Source organism: Lygodium microphyllum, chromosome 23, assembly GCF_053477565.2.
Source record: "Lygodium microphyllum isolate KBCC chromosome 23, Lygodium_microphyllum_v1.1.10, whole genome shotgun sequence".
NCBI lineage: Eukaryota > Viridiplantae > Streptophyta > Polypodiopsida > Schizaeales > Lygodiaceae > Lygodium > Lygodium microphyllum.
Window position 1 is genome coordinate 107,955,444 of NC_141157.1, and position 24,277 is coordinate 107,979,720.

Genomic DNA, 24,277 nt, shown 5'->3' on the forward strand with positions numbered 1-24,277 from the left:
ACTGAAGCATTCACAATTATTAAAAAATAATAAAATTAAACCAACAAAAGTGAATATCAAGCAGTCTTCATCTATAAAATAAATAAATAGGTTGAAACTCTATCATAACCTTAGTTTAATACAAGTATGCACTCTAAACTCATAAACGTCCATTAATTTAAATATGTATTTTGCGGAATCACTCACTATGGAACCACCCACATGCACATTAAATTAACGTGATGCCTGAAAAGGACAAACGTCCCCGTCAACTTCTCACACAAGGAATCCACCTTGTGTACGAGCCCCGGCAAATAAATATAGTTTTACGAATCCATCGCAAAACCTCACGGAATCCACCGTGGAATAAAAATGCATGGAATCCACCGTGGTCTCATGGAATCCACCGTGGAATTCCATGATGAATTCCGTGAGACCACGGTGGAATAAAAACTCACGGAATCCATCGTGGTCTTTATTCCACGGTGGATTCCGTGAGGTTTTGCTGCGGATTCCATAAAACTATATTTATTTTTCGGGGCTCTCACATAAGGTGGATTCCTTGTGCAAGAAGTTGATGGGGATGCTTGTCCTTTTCAGGTGTCATGCTAATTTAATGTACATGTGGGTGATTCCATAGCGGGTGATTCCACAAAATACATATTTAAATTAATGGACGTTTATGAGTTTAGAGTCTACACTCATATTAAATTAAGGTTAGGATAGAGTTCCAACCTATTTATTTATTTTATAACTAAAGACTCCTAGGTATTCACTTTTGTCGGTTCAATTTTATTATTTTCTAAAATTGTGAATGCTTCAATTGATGTGTAGAGCAGGTGGCATTAGCGTTGGGAAGCACTAGGCGATAGCGTGTATTCAAATTATTTAGAAAAAATTATCATTTTTGATGGGCGCGCGTTCTATCATTAAAGACATGGCGCTAATATTTATTTAGGTGCGCTTATATTTTGAAGTGCTTGACAAATATTCATTATTTTGTATGTGCATGGGTGCATGGTTTAAATATTCATTATTGAACATTGTATTTGGGCACAGCGTGCGACTCTTGGGCCGTCCAATAACTTTATTCTTTATTTAGACAAAAGTAAACACAAAAGATAAAGCATACTAATTGTAAAATTGGGCTATTTTTGAGCTTTGAGATGAATAAATTTATAAATACATGCCTTGTGGAGCGCTCACACAATGCATGGGGGGAGATTGAATCCAATTGGTATTTTTGCCTCAGGTCGTGCAAGGCTATTCTCTTGATATTTGAGCTTAAAGTAGAGTTCTTTGTTCTTGGAGACCTTCCGGCGCTCTCTACGTATGCATACAACATCCAATTTGCGCACCAGTATGATCAACTTTAGACCAAAAATATTTTGGCATATTCTTTTCAGCTATCATCAATGCTTGTGCAACTTCTGCAATATGCCTATTTTTTATTTCTACAAACCCCGTTTTGCTGTGGGACATACTTGTAGGTAAACTATCTCTTTATCCCATGAGTCCTCAAGAAGTCATTGAACTCACTAGAGATATACTCTTCCCCTCCATTTCACCTTAAGCACCTAACTTTCAAGCCTATTTCTATTTCAATAGTAGTCTTGAAAGTTTTGAAGTAAAATATATCACTCTCCACAGCTTCCTTGAGCAATAATCAATAAACATGACAAAATATTTACTGTCACCAAGAGATATATTTTGTATAGGCCCCCAAACATCTGTATGCACAACATCAAGTGTATTCCTACTCACATCTCTATCATGCAAAAAAGGTTGTCTTGCATACTTATCAAACTGACATGCTTCATATACTTTATAAAAATTTACAACTCCAAAAGTAGGCAATCCTATAACCAATCCTTTGGAATGCATTAATTTCAGCATTTACACATTTGCATGTCCAATATGTTTGTGTCATATTTCAATGTCTACAACCACTCCTTTTTCTTTAGCATACATGCTCACATCTCTATCATGCAAAAAAGGTTGCCTTGCATACTTAAAAAATCGACATGCTTCACATACTTTATAAAATTGTACAACTCCAAAAGTTGGCAATACTAAACATGTATTTTATCAAATTGCTAATTTAACCTATTTTGCTAGTTGTCATGAGCACATCCTATACTACAGCCTCTTAAAGAGGATCTACCACATCCCCTTTCTGAACTTGAGTAAAATGCTTGAACCTATTCACCACCTTTCAAATGATTCACCCTGCATATTGATCTCTTCAATGATCATGAGAGAGACCAACTCATCAAAATCTAGAAATGGCTTTCGTACATATATAGAAGTGACGAATGATTTTCAAGCCTTCTCAATATTAAGACCACCCAAAAAAGTGAAACTAAATCATTATCATCATTAAGCATTACATCAATTACCACCAAAGAATCTACAATGCTTCTCACCTTCAAAACATACTCATTGACAGACATTTTTCTTTCTTCAAGGTATTCAACTCTTGCTTGAGTTGAATCTTCCATGCCTTTGTATTTACTCAAAACACGTTCTCAAAAATTGTCCAAGTTGCATGTGAAGTTTTTGTATTTTTTATATGTCCCAACATAGTATTATTAATGACTGTAGATAGCCAATCTATCACATTTTTGTCATTTGCAATCTATTCTATCCACACCTTTAATTCATCTAAAACAAACTCGTAAATGCCTTTTCCAATAAGAAAGTTTGTCACACGAAACTTCCATTATGGATAATTATTCTTGTCTAGCTTCTCAATGATGGGGTTTCCACTATTCTCTATCATTATCACGAAGTCGATTCAAAACAACAAGCAAGTGTTCTGCAATCTTTCACTACAAGTGCATAGCAATACACCAAGCTGGCTTTTTCACTAGACTACTCAACAGTACATGTAATTTATAACTTCTTTGCAAATAAAACTTGTGTTTCCTTCTTGGCAAACATGTCAAGAACTACAAATTCAAAATATGTAACTTGTGCATCCACCTTTGGTAAACACAATTGAAATTGCAATATACTCTAAAACTGTTAGTTGCAACCTTGCGGCTCTAAAACAAGGTCCAAAATGGCCTCAAATAGCAAAAAAAAGTAACAAGATAATACTAAAGGGATAATCTAAAGAGTATACATTGCTCTGTTCTTCACACACCAAATCTTACATAAATTTGAGATTTTTGCTCCACCCTGCTTCCAGTGCCTCCACAGGCACTATCCAAGAGAAAGAGTGGAAGAATGAGAGAGCTTATTACCCATTCCTTGCTTGCTCAAATCCTTGCTTCTTATATTTCACTATGGCCTTCAAAACTAGCCTCTCTTAGTGGTATCTCTCTGATACCAAGTCAAGAACCACATGATGGGGGGACTTGCTTGAGCTGCTATACCAAACATACACCATATATATAAGAGGAAGCTCACTCAAATAGAAGTATAGAGATGGAGGCCAAATGTTTTCTTACAAAGTACTTTTTCTTCACACACACACAATACAATGTACACAAGGTATAGATAAGATACAACATAAAGAAAAGTGACCTACTAAGTCAAACAGTGAATAATTGACTATACTAATCGGCTAATACTATAACTATGCCAGTTGTAGGTAGGTGCAACAAACTAAATATAATAAGTGATAAGTTAGTGGCTATGTAAGAATCATAATGACCATCATTGTGCTACATGTAGATGTGCAGACCCATCTAGTTAGACAGTCCATCATTAATGTCCACACGCATTGAGCTTGCCATCTCAACAAACCTAAGGAAGCGTCACAAGGAGACAAAAAGAAAAGAGATCCCTTCTTAGCAATCCAATAATACTGTAGTGGGAGCTCATGCTCAATCGCCAAGACCCATGGACCGTTTATTGCTTCAGGTGTTTCAAGCAAGTACAAACGGCTATCTTTCACCTAGCCAATAGACCTTTGATCCTACAAGGTGAATGAGCTTACCTTAATGCCTGAACGAGTAGCCTTCTCCCTCAAGTACGGGTAGCTCCACGATTCGAGATGCAAGCTTAAGCAACCTCAAGCCTCCACCTTCAAGCTTCATCTTCCATAGCCATGCACAAGATAAGAGAAGAGAGGAGAAGAGAAGAAGAAGAGAGGAGATGATGGAGAGCTTCTTCTCCACAATACCTCGCCCTCACACACTCACTCCCTCACTTCCTCACACTCCCTCTATCAAGCACACATAGGCAACCAAGAAGGAGAGAAGAAGAGAAGAAGAAGAGATCACTTTTGCCACATACCAAAGAATGAGCTCCTCATTCACTTTTCAGGTTTATATACAAAACCTTAAATCCCTTGGGCACCCATCCCCTTTTTACATAATCGAGTACCTTGCCAAGGTTCTCTTTCTCCATTCCCTTCTAGTTGCCTTATCCCTTCACCCATGTGCATTTAGACTTTACAACTTGCATAGGAGGGAGCCTGGCGCACTTATAAAATGAATTACATTGCACCCCATACTTTCCTTGCGAGAGCCCTTGGAGATTCTTCTTCATCCTTGAGAGATCACCCTTGATCCTTGAGAGGACCTCCTTCATCCTTGACAAGACGTCCTTCATCCTTGATAGGATATCCTTTATTCAGTGGTCTCCCACGTTTTTTCTGAGCTTGCCCTCTCTTTCACTTTTCCTGCCTGCTGAGCAGAATGAGCTTCTTCATTCACTTTTTGACTTTGGCTTCCTTGGTCTTTCTTTGCTTCCTTTTGGCTACATGATCCTTGTCCGTGACATGTATTGTAACATTGTAACATTACCCCCCCTCCTAGACGAGTACCAAAATCCCATGGCACTTGCAGGTTTGAGCTGATGAAGATTCGGTGATTTGAAAGGCAGTAGTGTAAGTCAATGATGATGATGAGAGGCCTTGCGGGGATTGGTCCTGGGTTGAAGCTAGGTGTATGATTACAGTGCTAGAGGTTGAGAGTGGATTGAGTGGACAACACGGCCTCCGAAGTTGGTGGTTTGCAGCATTTGTACTTACCTGAAAAGAAAAGAGAGTGCACGACCTAGGGGTGTGCCTATCTTACCATGTGGTGCCTTGTGCTAGTGCTAGTGGAACTAGGAGTTGGGTCGAACCATGGTAGGCCTAGGTGTTGTCCCACACTTGAGGACTCAGTTCGTGCATAAGGGTGGTGTGGTGAGTGTGGCTTAGGGAGATAGTTCTAATAGCAAGCGAGGGTGACCTACCTAAGTATGTCCTGCCCTTAATGTGCCCTAAGCCTAATGTGGGGGATCAAAATGGGCTAGGGGGTTAGGTACAGAGCCATCTGACCAAATCCATCGGATGTTCCTAACTTGAGGAGCCTTAGGTGCAATGACTGTGGCCTACATGGAGCAAGATTGTTCGGTTGCTTTCCCTGTGATTTTATTTTTGTGATCTCTTATTCGTTTGCTGTCCTTCTTTGTGTCTTTCTTTCTTTCTCTCTCTTTTTTTTTCAAGAGCCATGCAAAAAGGATGGTAAGAGGGCCACGCGCATCATTAGCCTAGCTATTGCACAGTTATCTTTGCCTGCGTTGAGATAAAAAAAGAGTGGCGGGAGGCAATATTCTTATGAAATAGGGTATTGTCTTATTAACCTTCTAATAAGGAGCCATGTCTTGCTACCCCCTTTCAAAACTTGGCCCTTTGTTTTTAGTTGGCCTTTGCCTCTCTTCTCCCTTGTGCTTTGGTGGCTTTGCTTCTTTGGGGCCCTAGAAATTGTGGTTGGATGTGCAGCCCGTGTCTTAGAGCCTTGCACGCGATCTCTAGCTTTCTCCTTAATGATTCAATGGCCTCTTCCTTCTTAGATTGCATGGCCTCTTCCTCCTTAGATTGCATCCACGAGAGTGTTGAGAAAGGCGTGTTGTCAGGCTTCCAAAGTTGCTTGGGTGGCCTCTGCCCCTACCCTCTGCTAACACCTTGTCGCCTTCTACAAGGGCTAGCTAGCACACTAAGTCTCTCACCCTTCCTCCGTTCCTGTCCACCCATTCATCTCCTTTTTTCTTCATTTCTTCTAGGCTTTCATTATGCCTGTAGGCTAACACCCTTAGCCTCCTCTCCTATTCCTCGATTTCTCTTTCTAAGCGTTGTTGCTCTTCAAGCTTCAAGACCATCCTCTTTTCTAGATCTTCTATGTGCTTTTGGTTCCGTCAGCTTCTCTCTTCTTCTGTTGCTGCTAGCTGCTTCTCATGGCATTTTGTATCTTTTTATTTTCCATTTGCAAGTCTTTATGTAGCACTACCAGCTCATCATAATGGCGTTGTATGCTCACGAGGCTTTGTGTTTCTGCTATGATCTTTGCTTGCCACCTCTCTTCTTCTCCTCCCTTAGCCTTGAGCTTCTCCTTTGACTCCTTTATCTCTCTTTGATACATGACCACTTGACAAGTTGAGAGACTGTCATTGTCTCCTTTTCGGCCTCGAGCTAAACGATGGCTATTTTCTTGTCTTCTTTCACCCGCTCCAACTGTGACAAGAGTTCCTAAACATAGTCATCATAGGTTGTAGATAACAGTAGTGCGGTGGGGCTAGTGGTTGTAGATGCATCTATCTTTTTCCTTTTAGGGTCTTGTTAGATTCCGCATCCACAGTTGCCTATCTTTTTTCTCTTATCACGGGGGTTCCTCCACTTGCACCTTGAGTTGTCTCTTTATTGACTAGAAACTGCACCCAAGCCACAAGGTTGCTGGCATCCACCATGGTAGAAGAGCCTCGGGTGGGTGTAGAGGCTGGGGTGGTTTGCATTAGGACGGGTGGGAAGGGGTTAAGTGGACCCTTGCCCTTTCCCTTTGCTACTGGGGGTGGCAAGCTTTTGGGAGCTTGTGCTTGGGTGTTCTTCTTCACGAGGGTTCATGGTAGTCAGCTCCTCCTCTCTGAAGGGATGCTCCACTGAGAGGCCGATGGACAGGGCTATGTCAGTATGTGAGCATGATAGTATGGCAAGGAATGCCTTGAAGTTTAAGACAAATACTTTAGTTTCACCAATAGGCAGAGCTTTTATCACCTAGCAGCCTAGTTGTAGTAGTCATGTTCAAAGAGAAGGTATTTGGGTTGTAGCACAATCAATAATTTAATACTATAGTCTATTACATTAATTTGAAATCAAAAGTATTGCCATCCCTCCCATCATCAAACCTTTACATTAAAGATTGAGGCTAAGTTGGAATAGGCACATCACAATCCCCCTCACCATTCGATTTCCATGCACCATATGTAGGTAGAGAATAGATGTACTCATCACTAGACCTTCACATCAACCCTATACACATCCAAAACTTTATTGCTCTCTATGTGCTTAGATTAGGTAAGTGTATTCCTCACACTAACATATCTGAGTCTCGAGCTTGGGTCCACTTGAGAATCTCATCTTATGCATATTCTAGTAGCTTTTCTTTGGCACAATGTATAATACTACGCATTATAAATCATAGCTTCATGCAATTGTACATAATACTATGCATTATAAATCATAGCTTCATGCCATTGTATGTAATACTATGTATTATAAATAATGGCTTCTCTTTAACACTATCTAAGTTGTAGCTCCCTATCTATTTTTTGTTATCATGATATTGTTTGTTATTGTATTACTAATTAATGGTCTTGAATAGTATAATCTTATGACAAAAGCCTAAGTATATTATCGACTTTCTATCATTGGCAATATCAAATTTCATGATCGATGTAGGTACAATCATAGGTTACTTCGCTATTTCATCGTTACACGCTTCAAAATACCTCGGTCTAGATTGAAGGTTAGAAACTATTTTCATATCTATTTTTTAAAAATACTTGTCAATATTCAATAGAATAAAACATTGCATATACTTTTCAAATGCATACGGGGGAAATGGTGCTTTCCCCTATAATTATAAAAATATGAAGAGACTGACTTGTGCCAACTGCTATTCATGTAGCACAACTGTGGACTTATATTTCATGTTGTATTGTTACAAAGTTGTAATGTGATTATTGTGTAAAATATTAATATGTTAAATATTTTACCTTGAAGACTTTGAGAAACTTTCTTATAATTTTATTCTAGAATATAGATGTAATTAATTTAAAGGATAAATATTTGTACAAAGCATTTGCAAGGTATTATTCACCAAGAGCGAGGATAGCACAAATTGCAAGAAAGGATCATTCTCAAAATTTACTAATTTTATTCCATTTAAGTTCTTTTAGCCGATGCACACCTAAAGAAGATAAAAAGAGCGATGATAGCACCAATTACAAGAGAGGACCATACTCAAGATTTGTGGCTTTTATTTGTTTCTTTTATCTTTTGCAAAGTATTATTCACCAAAAGCAAGGATATCACAAATTGCAAGTGAAAGCCATAATCAAAATTTGCTAATTTTATTTGACTGTAAGTCCTTTTTAGCTAATCCACACCTAAAAAAATATAAGATATTATTTGTTCAAATTATCTAAATTATGAATAAGGTGACACAATCAAAAGGGCATGTCAAGGTAAGAGTAGAGGCTAAGTTCAAAGGCTTAGTGTAGGTGAAGGGACTAATGTCCAAAAGAATAACCATATGGAAAATTCATTTAGCAATGCATTCAAGCTCTAAAGGAGTAGGATAATAGTGAATTTAATAGAGATTCACAAGTAAATTAGTGAAATCACATGTGAATACTTTTTCGTGCTCAAACTTAAGGTTTAGCAATTTCTTCAACAAGTTAAACATGTGTGCACATAGATATGTGCAAGTCATGGGATACATGTGCAATTTACATGTGTGTGCATGTGTTACTAAAAGATAGCGATGGCAATGCCATCAACTTATGCCAAATTCATGCTTATCTCATTAAAAAAAGGAAGGAGGTGTTGAAGAAATATTTGAATATACTTTGTGTGTGTGCATGCTTGTGCATACGATGGATGTTAAACATATAAATTTTCACACATTTATGCCTATAGACATATGCACTCATACATGCCCAAAAAAAAAACTAAATTAAATTAAACTATCAATGGCATCTTTAAAAAAGTTCTAAAGAGTTGTACACATAATTGTTTCCATTTGTGAGAAGGCACAGTAAAAGAGCACTTCTATCGATAAACTTTCAAAAAGAGTGAAGGAGTTGTGTGTTATAACACATCTCTATGAGAATGCAAAAGCATGCGTGCATGCACACACATAGAGAGAGCAATATAAAATCTAAAAACTCATAAATATGACATGTGGAAGAAGGTCAAAGTTTTAAAATGCTTTATATATTAAACCAATAAGATCTTTGAGACTATTTCAATTTGAAAATATCTTGCACTTAAGGAAAAATGAGAAATTCAAGAATGAACAAGTGGCATAGCATTTGGCACACCAAAAAAGCTAAGAAATGCCAATCATTTTGCAAGAACAAGAAAAAGTATTTTTCATCATCATGTATACAAATTGTAGATATATCATAAATAAACTAAAGCCACGTAGTAGCCACATCACAATAATTTCTAGTACATTAGATGGACCAAAACTCAATCCAATATACATATGAAACAAAAGAGACTTTTTGATTGAGGGGTTGTTAGCTTGAGACATTCTTCCTAATAATGTTACACATGTCCATTCCTACAAATGAAACACCATGTCTGCTTAGTGACAAGGCAAATTAGAAGAAGAAGAGGTTTATAGAACACATGAAACAATGGTTATAGAAAGAAGAGGTGTCTTATGTACACATACAGGACACATGACACAATGATTACAAGCAACTTGGAGCTCAACACTATGTGTTATCATTAGGAAGGAATCCAATACAAACTCATTATACCAAAGCATATCATGATAATGAAAATCATATTGTCATATCTACGATATTCTATGCCACAGTTTTAGCTCTACATGACGACTCTTTGTTAGCCTTTCCTATGAATAATTATTTATACTCCCTCATCTTATGGTAGATCTCATTGGTTGAACACATTGCCAAAACATCAGAATTGGGGAGAACATCCATGTGGACTAATTACTAAACTTGAATCAAGATAGCTGACCATATGATGATGTATTTATGCTCTAGAAGAAATTTGGCTTGAGCTTGTTAGAAGCAAGCAATGTTCCTCAAACACATGGATGGGGAAATTTAAGATGACACAAATTACATAAACTCACCAATCTTTGCATAGACCTCACCTACACAAGGTTGATTTGGATGTGCACACACACATCACATTTTATGTTGCTCACCATCAAATACAATCTCTCAATATAAGAGTTAATTTTAATGTCATTGACAAATAGGTTGAAAATGGTCAACTAAGAATGAAAGGTGATGGCAATAAAGACATTAAAAAGGCTACCACATTGAAGAGAGCTTAAGTTTCTACATGTGAGAACAAAAGGGCTCAGACCTAGAAAGAAGATGCAAAGTCATTATTTGAAAAGCTTTAAAGTGAAGAAACTCCCTTCGTAAATGCTTGAAGAGTGGAGAATGTGCCATTAGAGAAAGTTATAATTTATAAACACGATAGTAGCGGAAACATGTATTATAAAGCAACATCAAAAGTATAGACTACAAAACTATACATAGGAGATAACATAAAGGCCATGATAACTTTTACAGTTAATCAAGAAGATCTTTTATTTACCATTCTAAAGGGTGTCACTAGAAGTACTACATCCTCTAGCAAAAACAAAGATAATGGTCACCTCTCTCTAATTTCAAGTGTGCTATAACCCATTTGTTTTCATAATCACAAGAGATACTAGTGAAAAATAGGGCTAAATCAGGTTGCCACCAAGGACATCACCACCATTGTTTAAAGAGTGACTATTAGATTTCCAATTCAAACTATTAGAAACTATGTTTAGGGATTTTGAGAGCCTTTGCCGTACCATCTTTACTTCTTAGAGACATAAAGCTAGAGCTCATATTTTCTTGATAGACCTAGCCCTTGATAACTTGCTCTCAAAGGGACAACTAATTCCTTGGTGTCATAAGAAATAACTTTGATTGATTTTATCATTTTGTAAACAATTTAGGTATTCTAGGGTCATATCGAGAGGGTTCTATAAGATTATCTACACCTTGGATACTATCTTTCTAGTAGTATTATCCTAGGACTTTTGAGAAAAAGAAAAATCTACTCCTTAGCTTTCACTTTATAGGTGCTTAGCCTAGGAAGCTTTCCTCTTTATCTTGATTATGTTGCATTTTAGCTACACTATGGTTGATACTAAGATTGTCTTTATGATAAAATAATCTATAGGGCTAGTCCTTTTGAAATATCCTTGCTTCAAACATGTAAAACATTGGTTTAGGAGGTCCTTATACACGATTTAATGTTTTCTAAGGGAGGTATTGTTGGTTTAAAAAGGATGAAAAGTCAACATGCTTGCTAACATCTACCTCAAGCATTATTAGGAAACATGATGGAGACACCAATGTCAATTGATGTATAAAATTGCCAGCATCCTACCCAAAAGAAGGGGAGGCTATGGTATTAAGAAATGGGTAGAAATGGTCCCAAACCCAAAGACATTGAGTGATGTATTAAAATTCTCAAACAAAGAGAAAATAGGATGATTGGAAAGTATCTAGTTGCTAGAACCCTACAACCTATTTGAAGTGGCTAACTCTAATCTAGGACCTTTAGAGATCTATAGGGAGGACCATGGCCATGGCAAAAACAAACTAAGGCCCTTGGATTTTGGCTTGCAACCACTGATCTAGATGTTCTACTAGAATAAGTACACAAAGCATTCTTGAGTAATATGCAATTTCTTGACATTTTTTATCTTTTGAGAAGTCATTGTTGACCTTCTCAGCATTGGCTTCTTTGATGTTGCTTAATGTGATGCTTCAAACTCCACATGAAGTTTTTTATCCTTGAAGTGATTTCCTATAAGTTGGCTTCACGAAGATTCAATTATTGACTTGGGGTTGCACTATGAAGTGCAAGCCACACATGATAGAGGCCATGAGGAAGAGATGGGATCATGCAAAGGAGCAATACTCCCATCTTAAAATAGGGGGTTTTCTTTTAATAGAGGAGAAAGAGTTCTTGAGCATTTGTAGCATGATTGTATGATCTAATATTTCCCTAGTTAACTTCATGAAAACCAACAAAAGAGAGATCTAAACTAGAAAAAATGCATGGAAGAGAGGTTCACCACTATTTTTTGCATATGTACCATAAACCATATCTAAGCATAGGTTTTCCCTATGTGAGGGAAAGCAAAAAATGGGAGACTCTCATGCTAGTTCATCAACCAATGCCAAGGAAGGTTGCATGGTTCTAGGTGCCATGCTAGAAAACAATGCTCATGCTACCATGTGGAGCTCAAGTGAGGATCTTGTCGACACAACCGATAGTTGGAGTTTTGGGTAGCTAATCTCTATGCTTTGTATGTGCCAATATCCTCAGTTTTTTTCCTTATCCTTTCCTTATTTTAATTGCAAACAAATTTCTTTAGTCCTTCTACTTTGTTTGAGAATTAAAGTTTTTGAGATTTTAAGAAGTGTTACGTACTTGCAACATACAATTGGAATATTGTGATGCTTCATCGATAACCTTAGCCATGATGTAAGTAAATACATAATACAAACTCATTCCTTGTGCATGAACACAAGGAACATTAGACTGCTTCATGGTTGGATCACACAAAGCAATCACAAAGTAGCTTCGTGATGGAAGTAAAGTTGCTATGGCACGATAACTTCACTTCCTTCACTTCCTATACATTGTATTTTGGATTTCTCATCCCCCTCCCTCCCTCCCTCCCTCTCTCTCTCTCTCTCTCTCTCTCTCTCTCTCTCTCTCTCTCTCTCTCTCTCCACTGCTTTCACCTACCCTCCATTGCCACCTACCTATCCACCATACTTACCCAGCTCTCTCTCTCTCTCTCTCTCATTTTTCTCTTTCCTCTTCTTTTCTCTCTCTTCTTCTTTATTTGTCTCCCCTTCTTTCCTCCCTCCTCTCTCTACTGTTCTTCTTCTCTCTCTTGTCTTTATCCTCTTTCTCTCTCCCTTTTCGTTTACTTTTCTCTCTCCTCTCTTTGTGCCTCCCTCCTTTTCTTCTTCTTCATCTTCTTCTTGTTCCTCTCTCTCTCTCTCTCTCTCTCTCTCTCTCTCCCCCCATGATTGACTACCTTATCCCATCCCTCCAATTCATCCTCCACCGTGCTACAAAGTAGACTTTAATATTGTGTACTTCATGATCATTGACTTTCATTTACCATGTGTTTGAATGGCGCCTTGCACTTGAGAATTAGGAACTAGTGGAATGGCTACTAAGAAAGATATTTTAGCATGAGTGGAGTGCTATATTTGGCATGAGAATACTTGGAGTCGTCATGTTATCCAGGTTTTATGTGTGGAAGTAGTTGAAAGACATAGCCGGAAGTGCTATTTCTTGGATGTCTAGGGTTCAGAAGTGTATGGCTTTCTCTACCACTGAGGCCGAGTATGTTGCAGCCACTGAGGCTTGCAAGGAGGCCATATGGTTGGGCCATTTGGTTCATGACCTTGGGATTGATACTATACCTACGCTGCATTCAGATTCTATGAGTGCTATTTAGCCAACCAAGAATCTGGTCTTCCATGCAAAGATGAAACACATTGAGATGAGGTATCACTTCATATGTGGGGCCATGGAGGACAAGTCTGTTGACCTTATCAAGATCTCCACTGATGAAAATCCTACATATCTGCTCACGAAAAGCCTCACTACTGAGTGCTTTACCTTCCTCAGGAGATTGATGGGCGTTGGATGAGATGACGTTTTTCCTCATCCCGCTGTACATATATACATTGTACTGTCTTTTCTTTTTCTTTTCATTTCTCATTGGGACAGATTCATCTTTAAGTGGGAGGTTGTTGGGGGTAAAGGCGCCTCCGCCTAGCCGCCCGTGTATTACTACACTGACAGTACCCGCCATTGCACACTGTAGGTGGCGAGCGCTCGTCACCATCACTTTATTCTTTATTCTTTTAGTGACAGTTTGAATAAAGGAAAGCCTGGTCACACATTGTGACTGTTGGAGTTCCCATTTGTGTCTCTCTCTCTTCTTGCTCTTGCTCTCCGCCATAGTTCACTTCCAAGCAAGCTTTGATCCTTCTTAGCTTTCAATCATTAGGGAGAAGGGAGAAAATTGGCACTCCTCAATATGTGATTACTAACACTTGACCTCGATTTTGACAACAATTAGTACTCTGAAGGGTAGTATATAGGCATAGAAAGGGTGTGTGTGTGTGTGTGTGTGTGTTGGGGGTAGAGGCACCTGTGCCTACACTGCTTGTGTATTCACCACACTTACAATACCCGCATACTTGTACATTGCAGGTGGTGGGCACCCATCATTGTCACTTCCTTCTTTATTCTTTCAATGACTAATGAATAAGGAAAGGTTGGTCACACATTGTGACTATTGGAGTTCCCACATCTTGAGTCTCTCTCTCTTGCTCTCTTGCTCCATCCTTCATAGCTTGCACCTCTCTTGCTTCCACTTGCTCATGCTTCTACTCGAGCTTCTCCCTTTAGCTAGTATTAGAACTAAGATTAAGGAGCTTCATCCTAAGCCCCAGATTCAAATACCTAAAACTTGAAGCTTTGATGGCAAACTTGTTTGAACTTGCCCAAAGCCTTCTAAAGGATTGATTTAGCATTAATAAGTGCTCTAGTGTGGCCAGTAATTGTAATAGACTGATCATTGTGAATAGCCTATTTTGCACATGTTTTTTAGCCATCTCAGTGGCATTGATAACTCCCCACTAGTCACTCATTGACCTCGTAGATAATTGATAATACATTGGGTACCCTTCTTGGCATTCTTGGTTCCTCTTGGGCACACCTTAGAGTTGTATACCTTTAGCCATGCTGTGAATATACAATAGGCCTACTGTATACAAGTGTGAGGCAAGATCTCTTCAGTGTTTGAGATTCATTATTGCTCATACAGTTCATGTATTTGGTGTTGGGATATTAAAGGATGCTTGGGTAATGTCTTAAGATGCTTTGCAAGCTATATTGGGCTCATTTAGCTCAAATTTCAGAGGTTATTTCACTACTATAATAAATAGGGTAGCAAACCATTTATCAAGGAAACTCTATGCTTATTGCTACTTGATGCTCTTAGGGTACTCATTGGGATGTATTGAGAGTTGATTTTAAAGCCGAAATTCAAGTGCAAAAGTGACCCGAGACTTGTAAAAGAGACGATTTTAGTGAAAAATGAAATAGCCTCAAATCAAGGAGCTAGAGTTTTCCTAGTTTAATTTTCAATGCCAGGAATCCAACGCAAGTGTCATTTGTCAATTGGAGTCCATTTGACCCCCCATTTAATAGCTGCAAGGTTTGACGTTATGAAGCAACTACTAGCTGCTGGATCCAAAAGAGTGAGAGAGAGAAAAGAAAAGAAATTGTAAGAGAGAGAATAGAAGAAAAAAAGGGGAGAGAGAGAGAGAGAGAGAGAGAGAGAGAGAGAGAGAGAGAGAGAGAGAGAGAGAGAGAAAATAAACCAAAATAGAAGGTAGAGAGAGTGAAAAAAAATCAGACATAGGGAATTGGGGGGAGAGAGAAAGAGAAGAGAAAAAAATTAGAATCGGAGAGGGAAAAGAGGAGAGAGAAATATTTAATCTCAAGCATATTTAAGAAGCATCTAAGAAGGATTTGATGAAGAAAATGGAGCAAATTTTAACGAGCATGGAGCAAAACAAGAGGATTATATAACTAAAGGAATCAATTAGAATTATAGTTGCTATAATAAAATCACATACCTTGATAAACTAGCAACTAGTTAGTTCACGAACTATAGATGTGGTTTAAAGTCTTTAAATTGCCAATTAAGATAAGTCTTGAAATGAAGGAACATGTTCATAGTATGGAGGCGATAACATTGAAGCTTGTTGAACTTCCTATAAGATATTTCATAAAAATCCAAGGCAATATAAGACGTCATGAAATGTGGAAAGCTAGTTGCACAAACATATAATGCACAATTGTTGCCTTTAAACATTTTAACAATAGCCATTGCTACAACCATCTTTCTTGCAAAAGCTCAAATCAACCAAATAACATAGAAATCTAAATATAGCATTGCTTAAAAGCATGAAGACCTTAACTCCACTCTATGATTTTTCTCTTAAAAACTTCCAACTCCTCTCTATGATCTATCTAATTCACTTTCTTCCATATGTGTTCTAATGATCTAATTCACTTTCTTTCGCTCTATGACATAACCCATCAACGTTATGAAGTTCGGAAATGACTAGTTGGTGCAAAGAGGATAATAGAAAAACATGCACACTACTCAAGCGAAATATCATCTTACTACTATATTATTTTGGTTGAAGGTTCGGGAAGCCCCAAACATCCAAAGGGCTTCTTGAACCTACCCCATTTTTCAAACCTCCCTTTTTAAAATTAAAACCCCCTCCCCTCTCTCTCAAGTGTAATCTCTCATTTTCTCTTTCCCCTCCCTTTTTTAATTAAATCTTCCTCCCCCCCTTCTCATGTGTAGGGCCTAGGCTTGCTCTCTCTCTCTCTCTCTCTCTCTCTCTTTCCCTCTCTTTTAATTAAATCAAACTTCTTTTTAAAACAAAAGTTTCTCTCTCCATTAAATTAAACTTGTTAATTAAACATTTTTAAAAGTTCTTTTGACAGTTTTTCACACATTTTGAGAGGAAGATAGAATAAAAAGAAGAAGAGAGAGAATTATAGTGAGGAACGATAAATTTAAAAGAGAGAGAGAGAGAGAGAAGAAGAAGAAGAAGAAGAAGAAGAAGAAGAAGAAGAAAAGAGGGAGAGAGATGGGGAAAAGAGGAAAGAGAAAAGTCTTTTTTAAATTCAAATATTTTTTGAGAGAGGGCGGAAGGGAGAGAAAAGGAGAGAGAGAGGGGGGAAAAGAGAGAGAGAAAATATAAAATTTAAAAGAGAGATGGAGAGAATAAAAAAAGAAAAAAAAGGGAAGGAGAAGAAAAGGGGGGAGAGAGAAAGAGAATGAAAGGAGAGAAAAAGAGAGAAGACAAAGAGAGAGAATATGAACATAAAGAGAGGGGGAAGATAAAATTTACATACTTTGAGAGAGAGAGAGAGAGAGAGAGGGAGGTAACATAGAGAGAGATTTATAGAGGAAAGATAAAATTGAAGAGAGAGAGAAGGAAAAGAGAGGAGAGAGGAGGGGTGAGAGAGAAGAAAAGTGCGGAGAGAAGAAAAGAAAAAGAGATAAAATGAGCAGAGAGAGAATAATAGAGAGAAGAAATATAAAATTTAAAAGAGAGCGAGAGAGAGAAAAGAAAAAAGAAGAGAGAGAAAGAGAGGAGAGGAGAGAAAATAAACTAAAATAGAAGATAAAAAGAGTGAAAAAAAATAGACAGGGAATTGGGGAAGAAAGAGAAAAAGAGAAAGTAAAAAAATTAGAGAGAGAAAGAGGAAAAATAGATTGTTGAGCGAAATTGCTTCACACTAAAGCAGCCTAATACATGCGCGAAACCCTAGTGAGAATACAAGGGGCCTATCTATAGTTTAGAATAAGATGCACCTTGCTTTTCCCTTTAAGAATACTATTGTGATTGACTAGGCCTGACTGCACGTGTATTACTAGTTTCTAATTGTTTTGTTTGCACAGAGAGAGAGAGAGAGAGAGAGAGAGAGAGAGAGAGAGGGAGGGAAACCTGGAGGCCTTCAGCACGTTGATTTGATGTTGTTTCAGAGGGTAGCCATGACTTATCGACCATACAGCATTGAACATGCTGCTCTGAATTTGACAAAAGACGACCGCAGAGGTATGTAACCAAGGGGCTGATGATGTATGTGATGATGATGATGATGATTATTTGATTGTGGGGGGGGGGGGGGGGGGTGCGGGGGGGGGTTTGGCCGGGCGGGATTGAGGCCGGCCGGCCTGCAGAAGAAGAAAGAGCCTGCTTCTTCAATTCTATTTAAAAAATGAAACCCAATCCCCAACTCTACAAATAGAGAGGCTAGAGTTCCCTCTCGTCTTTGTTGTCTGTGTGTGTCGTCTTGGTCTGCCATCGACACACAGACAGACAAACAAACAAACAAACAATAACAAACAAGAAACACCCCTTCAGGTCCATTCCTCTTCCCTTGTCTCGTTGATTCATACGGTTTCGTGTCCTTTCACAAAATTCTCAGCTTTATGCGTACATATGCATCTATATGTCTTCTTCCTCTCTGACGTCTGTTACCGATTCGTGGGTTTGCCTTGATGAATGCGCTGTCTTTCTGTTCTGTCCTTTGAATCTACCTGTTTGATGTGATGATCGTTTTATGCACGCTTTAACACAATTCTCAGCTTTTATACATGTGCGTATGCCCTCTGTCATTGCCTGATGGGCTTACCGTGATAAAGTGTGCTGTCTTTCATACTTGCGTGCCTTTGAACCAGATCAAATCTATCTGTTTCATATGAATATTTCGATATCTTCTCCTACATAAATGTGCAGGTTTGCTAAGTATTTGCAAATGACATAGCTTTAGGTGTGGTTCTTTTCATTCTTGCACGGAATTTCTGGTTCGATGGGTTAATATTGCTGATATGGGTCTTCTTGTTATCCGCAGTACATAAGATTTTAGAATAGTCCGTGTGAATGTTGTTAAACAGTGCTAGATGTCTTTGATAGGGAGATGCAAGATAACTCCCTGCTTCGTGTTCCTTCATGTGTCACACTCTGACTAGCTTGAGTTACAATGCCGTAGTAACAAATTTGTACATACAACCTCCAGTTTTGGTCCTGGCAATTTGGTTGCTTAGGTTTAAGCTTGGTGTATAATCTATATTCCTCGTTGCAAATATTAACATTTTTTTAATTGCCCATGGCAGCATTCTTGCTCTTTTCCTTCTGAAGTCAGCACGTCCCTTCCGACCTGTGGATAGAGGAGCAGGATGGGGGCACTCTTGATCGATGAAGTACCAATTGCAGAGAAGCAGTCCAAACACAACAAGAATGCGAGACTGAGAGCATCTGATGCTCTTCCACTTCCAGTATGGCTCACTAATATTGTATTCATCATTCTGTTTTTTGCGGCATCTGCCTATTCTCTGAGAAGATGGGGAGAAAAGAAGATCAGAACTCCGACGCCCCTCCATATCTTGAGCTTTGGGGATATAGTAGCACTTATCTCCCTGGTGTCATCCTTCATATATTTACTGGGTTTCTTTGGAATAGATTATGTTCAAAATTTCATAAGGTCTACAGATGGAGAGTGGGATTTTGGAGAGGAAGCTGAAGGGATGGTAAACGTATCAAAGCCAGTTTCAGTTCAGGTTCCTGTGGTTAGGTCTAAGGTGGAACTAAAGGGCCAAGCTCTAGCTGACAACAACGATGACGATATTGCATATGCAGTCAGTTGTGGCTCAGTAGCGTCTTATTCGTTGGAAAGCACTGTTGGTGATTGCCACAGAGCTGCATGCATCAGGAAACGGGCAGTAGAGATTATGACTGGGAGATCCCTTGAAGGCCTTCCTCTCGAAGGTTTTGATTATGCTTCTGTGCTTGGACAGTGCTGTGAAATGGTCATTGGGCATGTACAGATACCTGTTGGTGTGGCAGGACCTCTTCTGCTTGATGGGGGTGAGTACATGGTCCCCATGGCGACAACTGAAGGCTGCCTTGTGGCCAGTACTAATCGAGGCTTGAAGGCTATCTACCTTTCTGGAGGGGCAGCAAGTGTCCTCCTCAGAGATGGCATGACCAGGGCACCAGTAGTGCGATTCGAGAATGCGCAACGCGCTGCAGCATTGAAGTTTTATGTTGAGGACTCTTCCAATTTCGAGACTTTGTGTGTTGTTTTCAACAGGTATTGACTGGTGTGATGAACTTGGTATCAGATCCAGTATGCCTATGCGGGCAAACACTCACAATTGTTCTTGATTCTTTTTCTTTATCAGATCAAGTAGGTTTGCACGGCTACAACAGATTCAATGCGCCTTGGCTGGTCGCAATCTTTATCTGCGATTTAGTTGCTCGACAGGAGATGCAATGGGAATGAATATGGTGTCCAAAGGTGTACAAAACGTTTTGGAACACCTCCAGCTTCTTTTTCCTGACATGGATGTTGTGAGTTTGTCAGGTATATTTTTCTGTTGCCCATTGTTCAGTGTCATTACTCTCTCGGTCTCTCTGTCTCTCTGTGTCTGTGTCTGTCTCTCTCTTTCTCGTAAGAACAGCAACAATATTTTGATTTGTGTTGTGTTGATCTTACATGCTTGGAATCTTGGGATGCTGCTACAGGTAATTACTGTGCAGATAAAAAAGCCACAGCTGTCAACTGGGTAAATGGGCGTGGCAAATCTGTTGTCTGCGAAGCCATCATAAAGGGCGATGCTGTTGCTAAGGTGTTAAAGACATCTGTCTCGGCATTGGTGGAGCTCAACACCATAAAAAACCTGACAGGTTCTGCTATTGCTGGTGCCCTTGGAGGTTTCAATGCCCATGCTGCCAACATTGTGTCTGCAATCTACATTGCAACAGGCCAAGATCCTGCTCAGAATGTGGAGAGCTCCAGCTGTATAACATTGATGGAACCAGCCAATGATGGACAGGATCTATACGTTTCTGTCACTATGCCATCCCTGGAGGTGAGAATGTTCCTTATGATATATACACACCTTAAGCTTCTCTTTATGAGGCACTAACAGAGTTGAACAAAAATTGTATTTCAGGTTGGAACAATAGGTGGTGGTACGCAGCTACCATCTCAAGCTGCATGTTTAAACCTTTTGGGTGTGAAAGGAGCTAACAAGGACATGCCTGGAGCTAATGCACAAAAGCTGGCTAGGGTTGTAGCTGCTGGTGTTTTAGCTGGAGAATTGTCTCTTATGTCAGCCCTAGCTGCAGGACATCTAGTGAAGTCTCACATGAAATACAACCGTTCGACGAAGAATGTTTGTGCTGAGCTTCCACATGAAACACAGAACAAGAAGTGTGCTTGAGCAGAGTGTCCTTGTCTAATTGCTCAGAACAGGCCACATGTTTTTGGATGAAACCTGCAGTGCTTGGTGCCAATACTTTTGTACATGTGCTTGCAACACATGTGTTGTATGTGAGTAATGTGTTTGCTAGTACATTGATGTCTTGGGTGCCAAAAGACACTAGCAAAAACTAGGGTGACCTGGATGGTTGGTATTGGATGCTCAATCTTTGGACATGTACAAATGGAGCACATGCACCTTCATTTTACACCAGTCAATCTTATTCAAACAAAACAAAGTAGCACAATGATGTGGTTTTGAACACAAATGTAGTGTACTATTGGCAAATTTACAAAAATCTTGTCTACCTTGAGGTCAATGTGATTGGATGGCAAAAAGGTGACCTTTGTGGATCTAGTGTTTGGATTGGATAGAATAGTTATGCTAATAGCAACTTGAGACACAATGCCAGATGGGTGTAGACAATATCGGGTTTCTTGGAGAGGATTGAGATGTCCTCAGCGAATGGGGTGTGGACAACGAGGTTCTAGTACTTGAACCTTGCAAAAATGAGATTGGATTGAATGGGAGAGTAGGTTGTCTATTTATAGAAAGTTTGGGGCCTTCCAAATTAGGATTTACATGTGGGACATTGAAACTCTCTCAAATTACTCCCGGTTTGAAAAAATGGTTAAAATTTATTAATTAATGTGGTTTTAGAACTATTTAATGAAAGGTAATTGTAATTTAGCTCAAACCTCCTCTTAGGACTAAGATTAGAACAAAAAAGGGACTATAAACAAGCCAAAGTCATTTTTCTTTTCTTTTTTCCAAGGCATCCCATCCAAAGAAACCAAGGCATCAAGCAAAGGGTGCACATCGGTCGCCCAGTGATCTATAAAGACTACATAGGCGATGGTTATCTTACCAAGGGAGTCTAAGTATTCATCCCAAAGAGGGCAGAGTATCAGACAAAGGGTGCTCGTTAGTTGCCCAATGGCCTACTAAGTCTTGCAAAGGTGGATGGAAACACAATTCGCACACTCTCTTAATGGCTTTTGTTTTGTTTTCCAAAAGATTTAGCATCGAGTGTGTTCTAATTTTTTTTGGTTAATTGTGTGATAATGTCTCAAGGGGCGATAGGGATGGTTAGCCCCAAGATCTTAAAAAAATAAACCTATCCCAATCACTATTGGGTAATAGATGATGAAGAAAATAGACTAAGTGGGGGAAGCGTCTATGGAGGGTATGTGCAGAGGTAAAAGAGAAGCGTGGAAAGCAAGCTAGACAAGCTAAGTAAGTAAGGCAGGTTGTCTCAAAGATTGCCATGTGCAATGCCACAAATATGGTGGATTCAGCGTCAACTACTCCAAAAGAAAAAAAATTGCATACATGCATGTATATACATGCTTATAAGAACAAAATGCCAATGCATTGGAGTTATACAAGAGAAAATGCAAGGGTGACCATGCTTATGCAAAATGCAATGCAACAGTGCCACTTGGACTATTCACTTGTCCAAATATCCTCTTTCAATCATGGCCATCCAAATGATGCAGATCCTAAGTAGTAAGTATTATAGTACCAACCACTTGGTCAATATGTTTGCAAAATTGTTTGATAAATGGACAATTTGTAGGAAAATGGTTCCTAGCTCAACTTGCTCTTTGGTAATATGCTGTGTCCAAGGTGTAATGATCGGGTTGTTAGCTACTGCAATTGGACTTTGGTTGTCATAGTAGATGATAGTTAGTGCAATATATGAAATTAAAGCATTGCTTGTAAGCTCCTCAGGTAGATGGTCTTAGTGGTACCATTAAAGAGAGCCCTCGGAGACCATATCGTCATCACAATTGCATACAATGATGTCCATTAGCATGACACTATTAATAGCGAGGATGTGCCCAAAACAATAAGTTATATCCATTATATTGGTTGCAAAATATTTGTTCTTGTAAAAGTTTGAGTTTAAGAGTATATTGGTATATTAACTTACATTCACCTTCTTTATAGGTTGTTGTAGGAGATACTTATGAAGGAACTCCTACAAGTCATTCTTTCTTGCTATCTTCATTATATGATTCTTAGATTTATAATGATCTCTCTCTCTCTCTCTCTCTCTCTCTCTCTCTCTCTCTCTAATAGTATTGGCATTAGTCAAGATGTATATACACAAAAATTTCAACTAATGCAATTGAATATAAAACAAGGTCACACACGTAATTGTTTATTTTCAAGGCCATCAACGGTAAAGACTGTCGGATAGAGTTAATGGTAAAGTGATAGAAGTTTTTAGGGAGCCTTTCTATATCAAGGCTAGCTTCAAGGGTAAGAAAATATAGATTCTTTTCAATGAACTTAATAACATTTTTTTTGACTTGCTTAATTTGCACCATTTGATGATTGGATTCTATGATTTGTATTTAGAAGAGGCACAAGGAGTAGTCATGCTTGTGATTAAGCTTGATGAAGGTGAGATTTCAAAGTGTACATAATTAGAAAGGTTCTCTATTATCTTGATGAATTGAGCACTTTCATTAAGTCCATGGAGTGATTCAATGCCATTTAGTGTTCAATTTGCACATATATCTAGTAGTTAGGAGCTTTTAAAGTAGATATAGAGGATTTTGATATACTATATTAGGTTTTCATTAGATTGCAATTCCTAAAATGATGAAGAGCCGATAAGCAAGAAAATAGCTATTTATGGGACTTGGAAACTACAAGGTGGAATGGCATATAGTTAGGGGTTTGAAGACACTCAAATGCATCTATAATGTGTCAAATTGTAACGTACTACCTATCGGCTGTACAAGCACGTTTCTAGTGGTCCATCAAGAAATGAATCTAAGCGTCGCCGCCTGGTACTCCCATGGAATATTTTGAGGTTTGTCGGTTGGGGTTTTCCGAGTCCACCTCGCAACAGAACGTTCGCGGCCGAACCCACTAGGATCGACCTGAAATCTGGGCTCCTAGGGGTCAAGGTCTCCTGACAATATTCTAGCGTCAGATTCTGAACATCCTACTTTACATAAAGATACCCAATCCGAAGCAAATCCATGCCGCACTTGGTTCAAAGAGAATGGGAAACGAGAGGGATGTGCCGCTTAACCTCTATGCCCGTAGGGCATAGTCCCATTCCGGTCCCCTAAAACGGCATGAATCGGATTCTAACTTAACAATACCTAAAGTCGAATGATAGTAAAACCTTGTGAGAAGCCTCCTAGTTCTCTGGGACCACCTTGACATAGGATAGACTCGTCGGGAGTTTCGCCCATCCACTTTCCTTGACAGCTTTAGTTTTCTAATTAGATCATATCACATTTATGTGTGACATTTAAAATCAGCTTCCTTAATTATGTCTTTTAGGGAATATGGTTCGTTTGCGTAATTTATAGCACAAACATGAATACAAAGCATGCAATCCTTTT

The 24,277-nt window shown here is 38.8% G+C and overlaps 1 protein-coding gene across 3 annotated transcripts; it reads left to right on the forward strand.

Annotated features, from left to right (window-relative positions):
- The first annotated feature begins 17,507 nt into the window (after positions 1–17,507).
- Positions 17,508–21,418, forward strand: LOC148016599 (3-hydroxy-3-methylglutaryl-coenzyme A reductase 3-like). 3 transcript variants are annotated; one of them, XM_087663833.1, is made up of 5 exons: positions 17,508–17,694; positions 18,756–19,732; positions 19,824–20,005; positions 20,167–20,513; positions 20,598–21,417. In XM_087663833.1, the coding sequence occupies exons 2-5, from the start codon at positions 18,819–18,821 to the stop codon at positions 20,865–20,867; spliced, it is 1,713 nt and encodes a 570-aa protein (XP_087519959.1). In that variant the 5' UTR covers positions 17,508–17,694; positions 18,756–18,818; the 3' UTR covers positions 20,868–21,417. The 3 variants fall into 3 exon arrangements, with proteins under 3 accessions (XP_087519959.1, XP_087519960.1, XP_087519961.1); XM_087663834.1 differs by lacking the exon at positions 17,508–17,694 and adding an exon at positions 17,808–18,003; XM_087663835.1 differs by lacking the exon at positions 17,508–17,694 and adding an exon at positions 18,245–18,378 and having other exon boundaries at positions 20,598–21,418.
- Positions 21,419–24,277: the final 2,859 nt, after the last annotated feature.

Coding starts and splice junctions, on each gene's coding strand:
- LOC148016599 (XM_087663833.1), top strand. CDS start 18,819: ATGGGGGCACTCTTGATCGATGAAGTACCAATTGCAGAGAAGCAGTCC. Junction 19,733..19,823: donor TTGTGTGTTGTTTTCAACAG/GTATTGACTGGT, acceptor TTTCTTTATCAG/ATCAAGTAGGTTTGCACGGC. Junction 20,006..20,166: donor GGATGTTGTGAGTTTGTCAG/GTATATTTTTCT, acceptor ATGCTGCTACAG/GTAATTACTGTGCAGATAAA.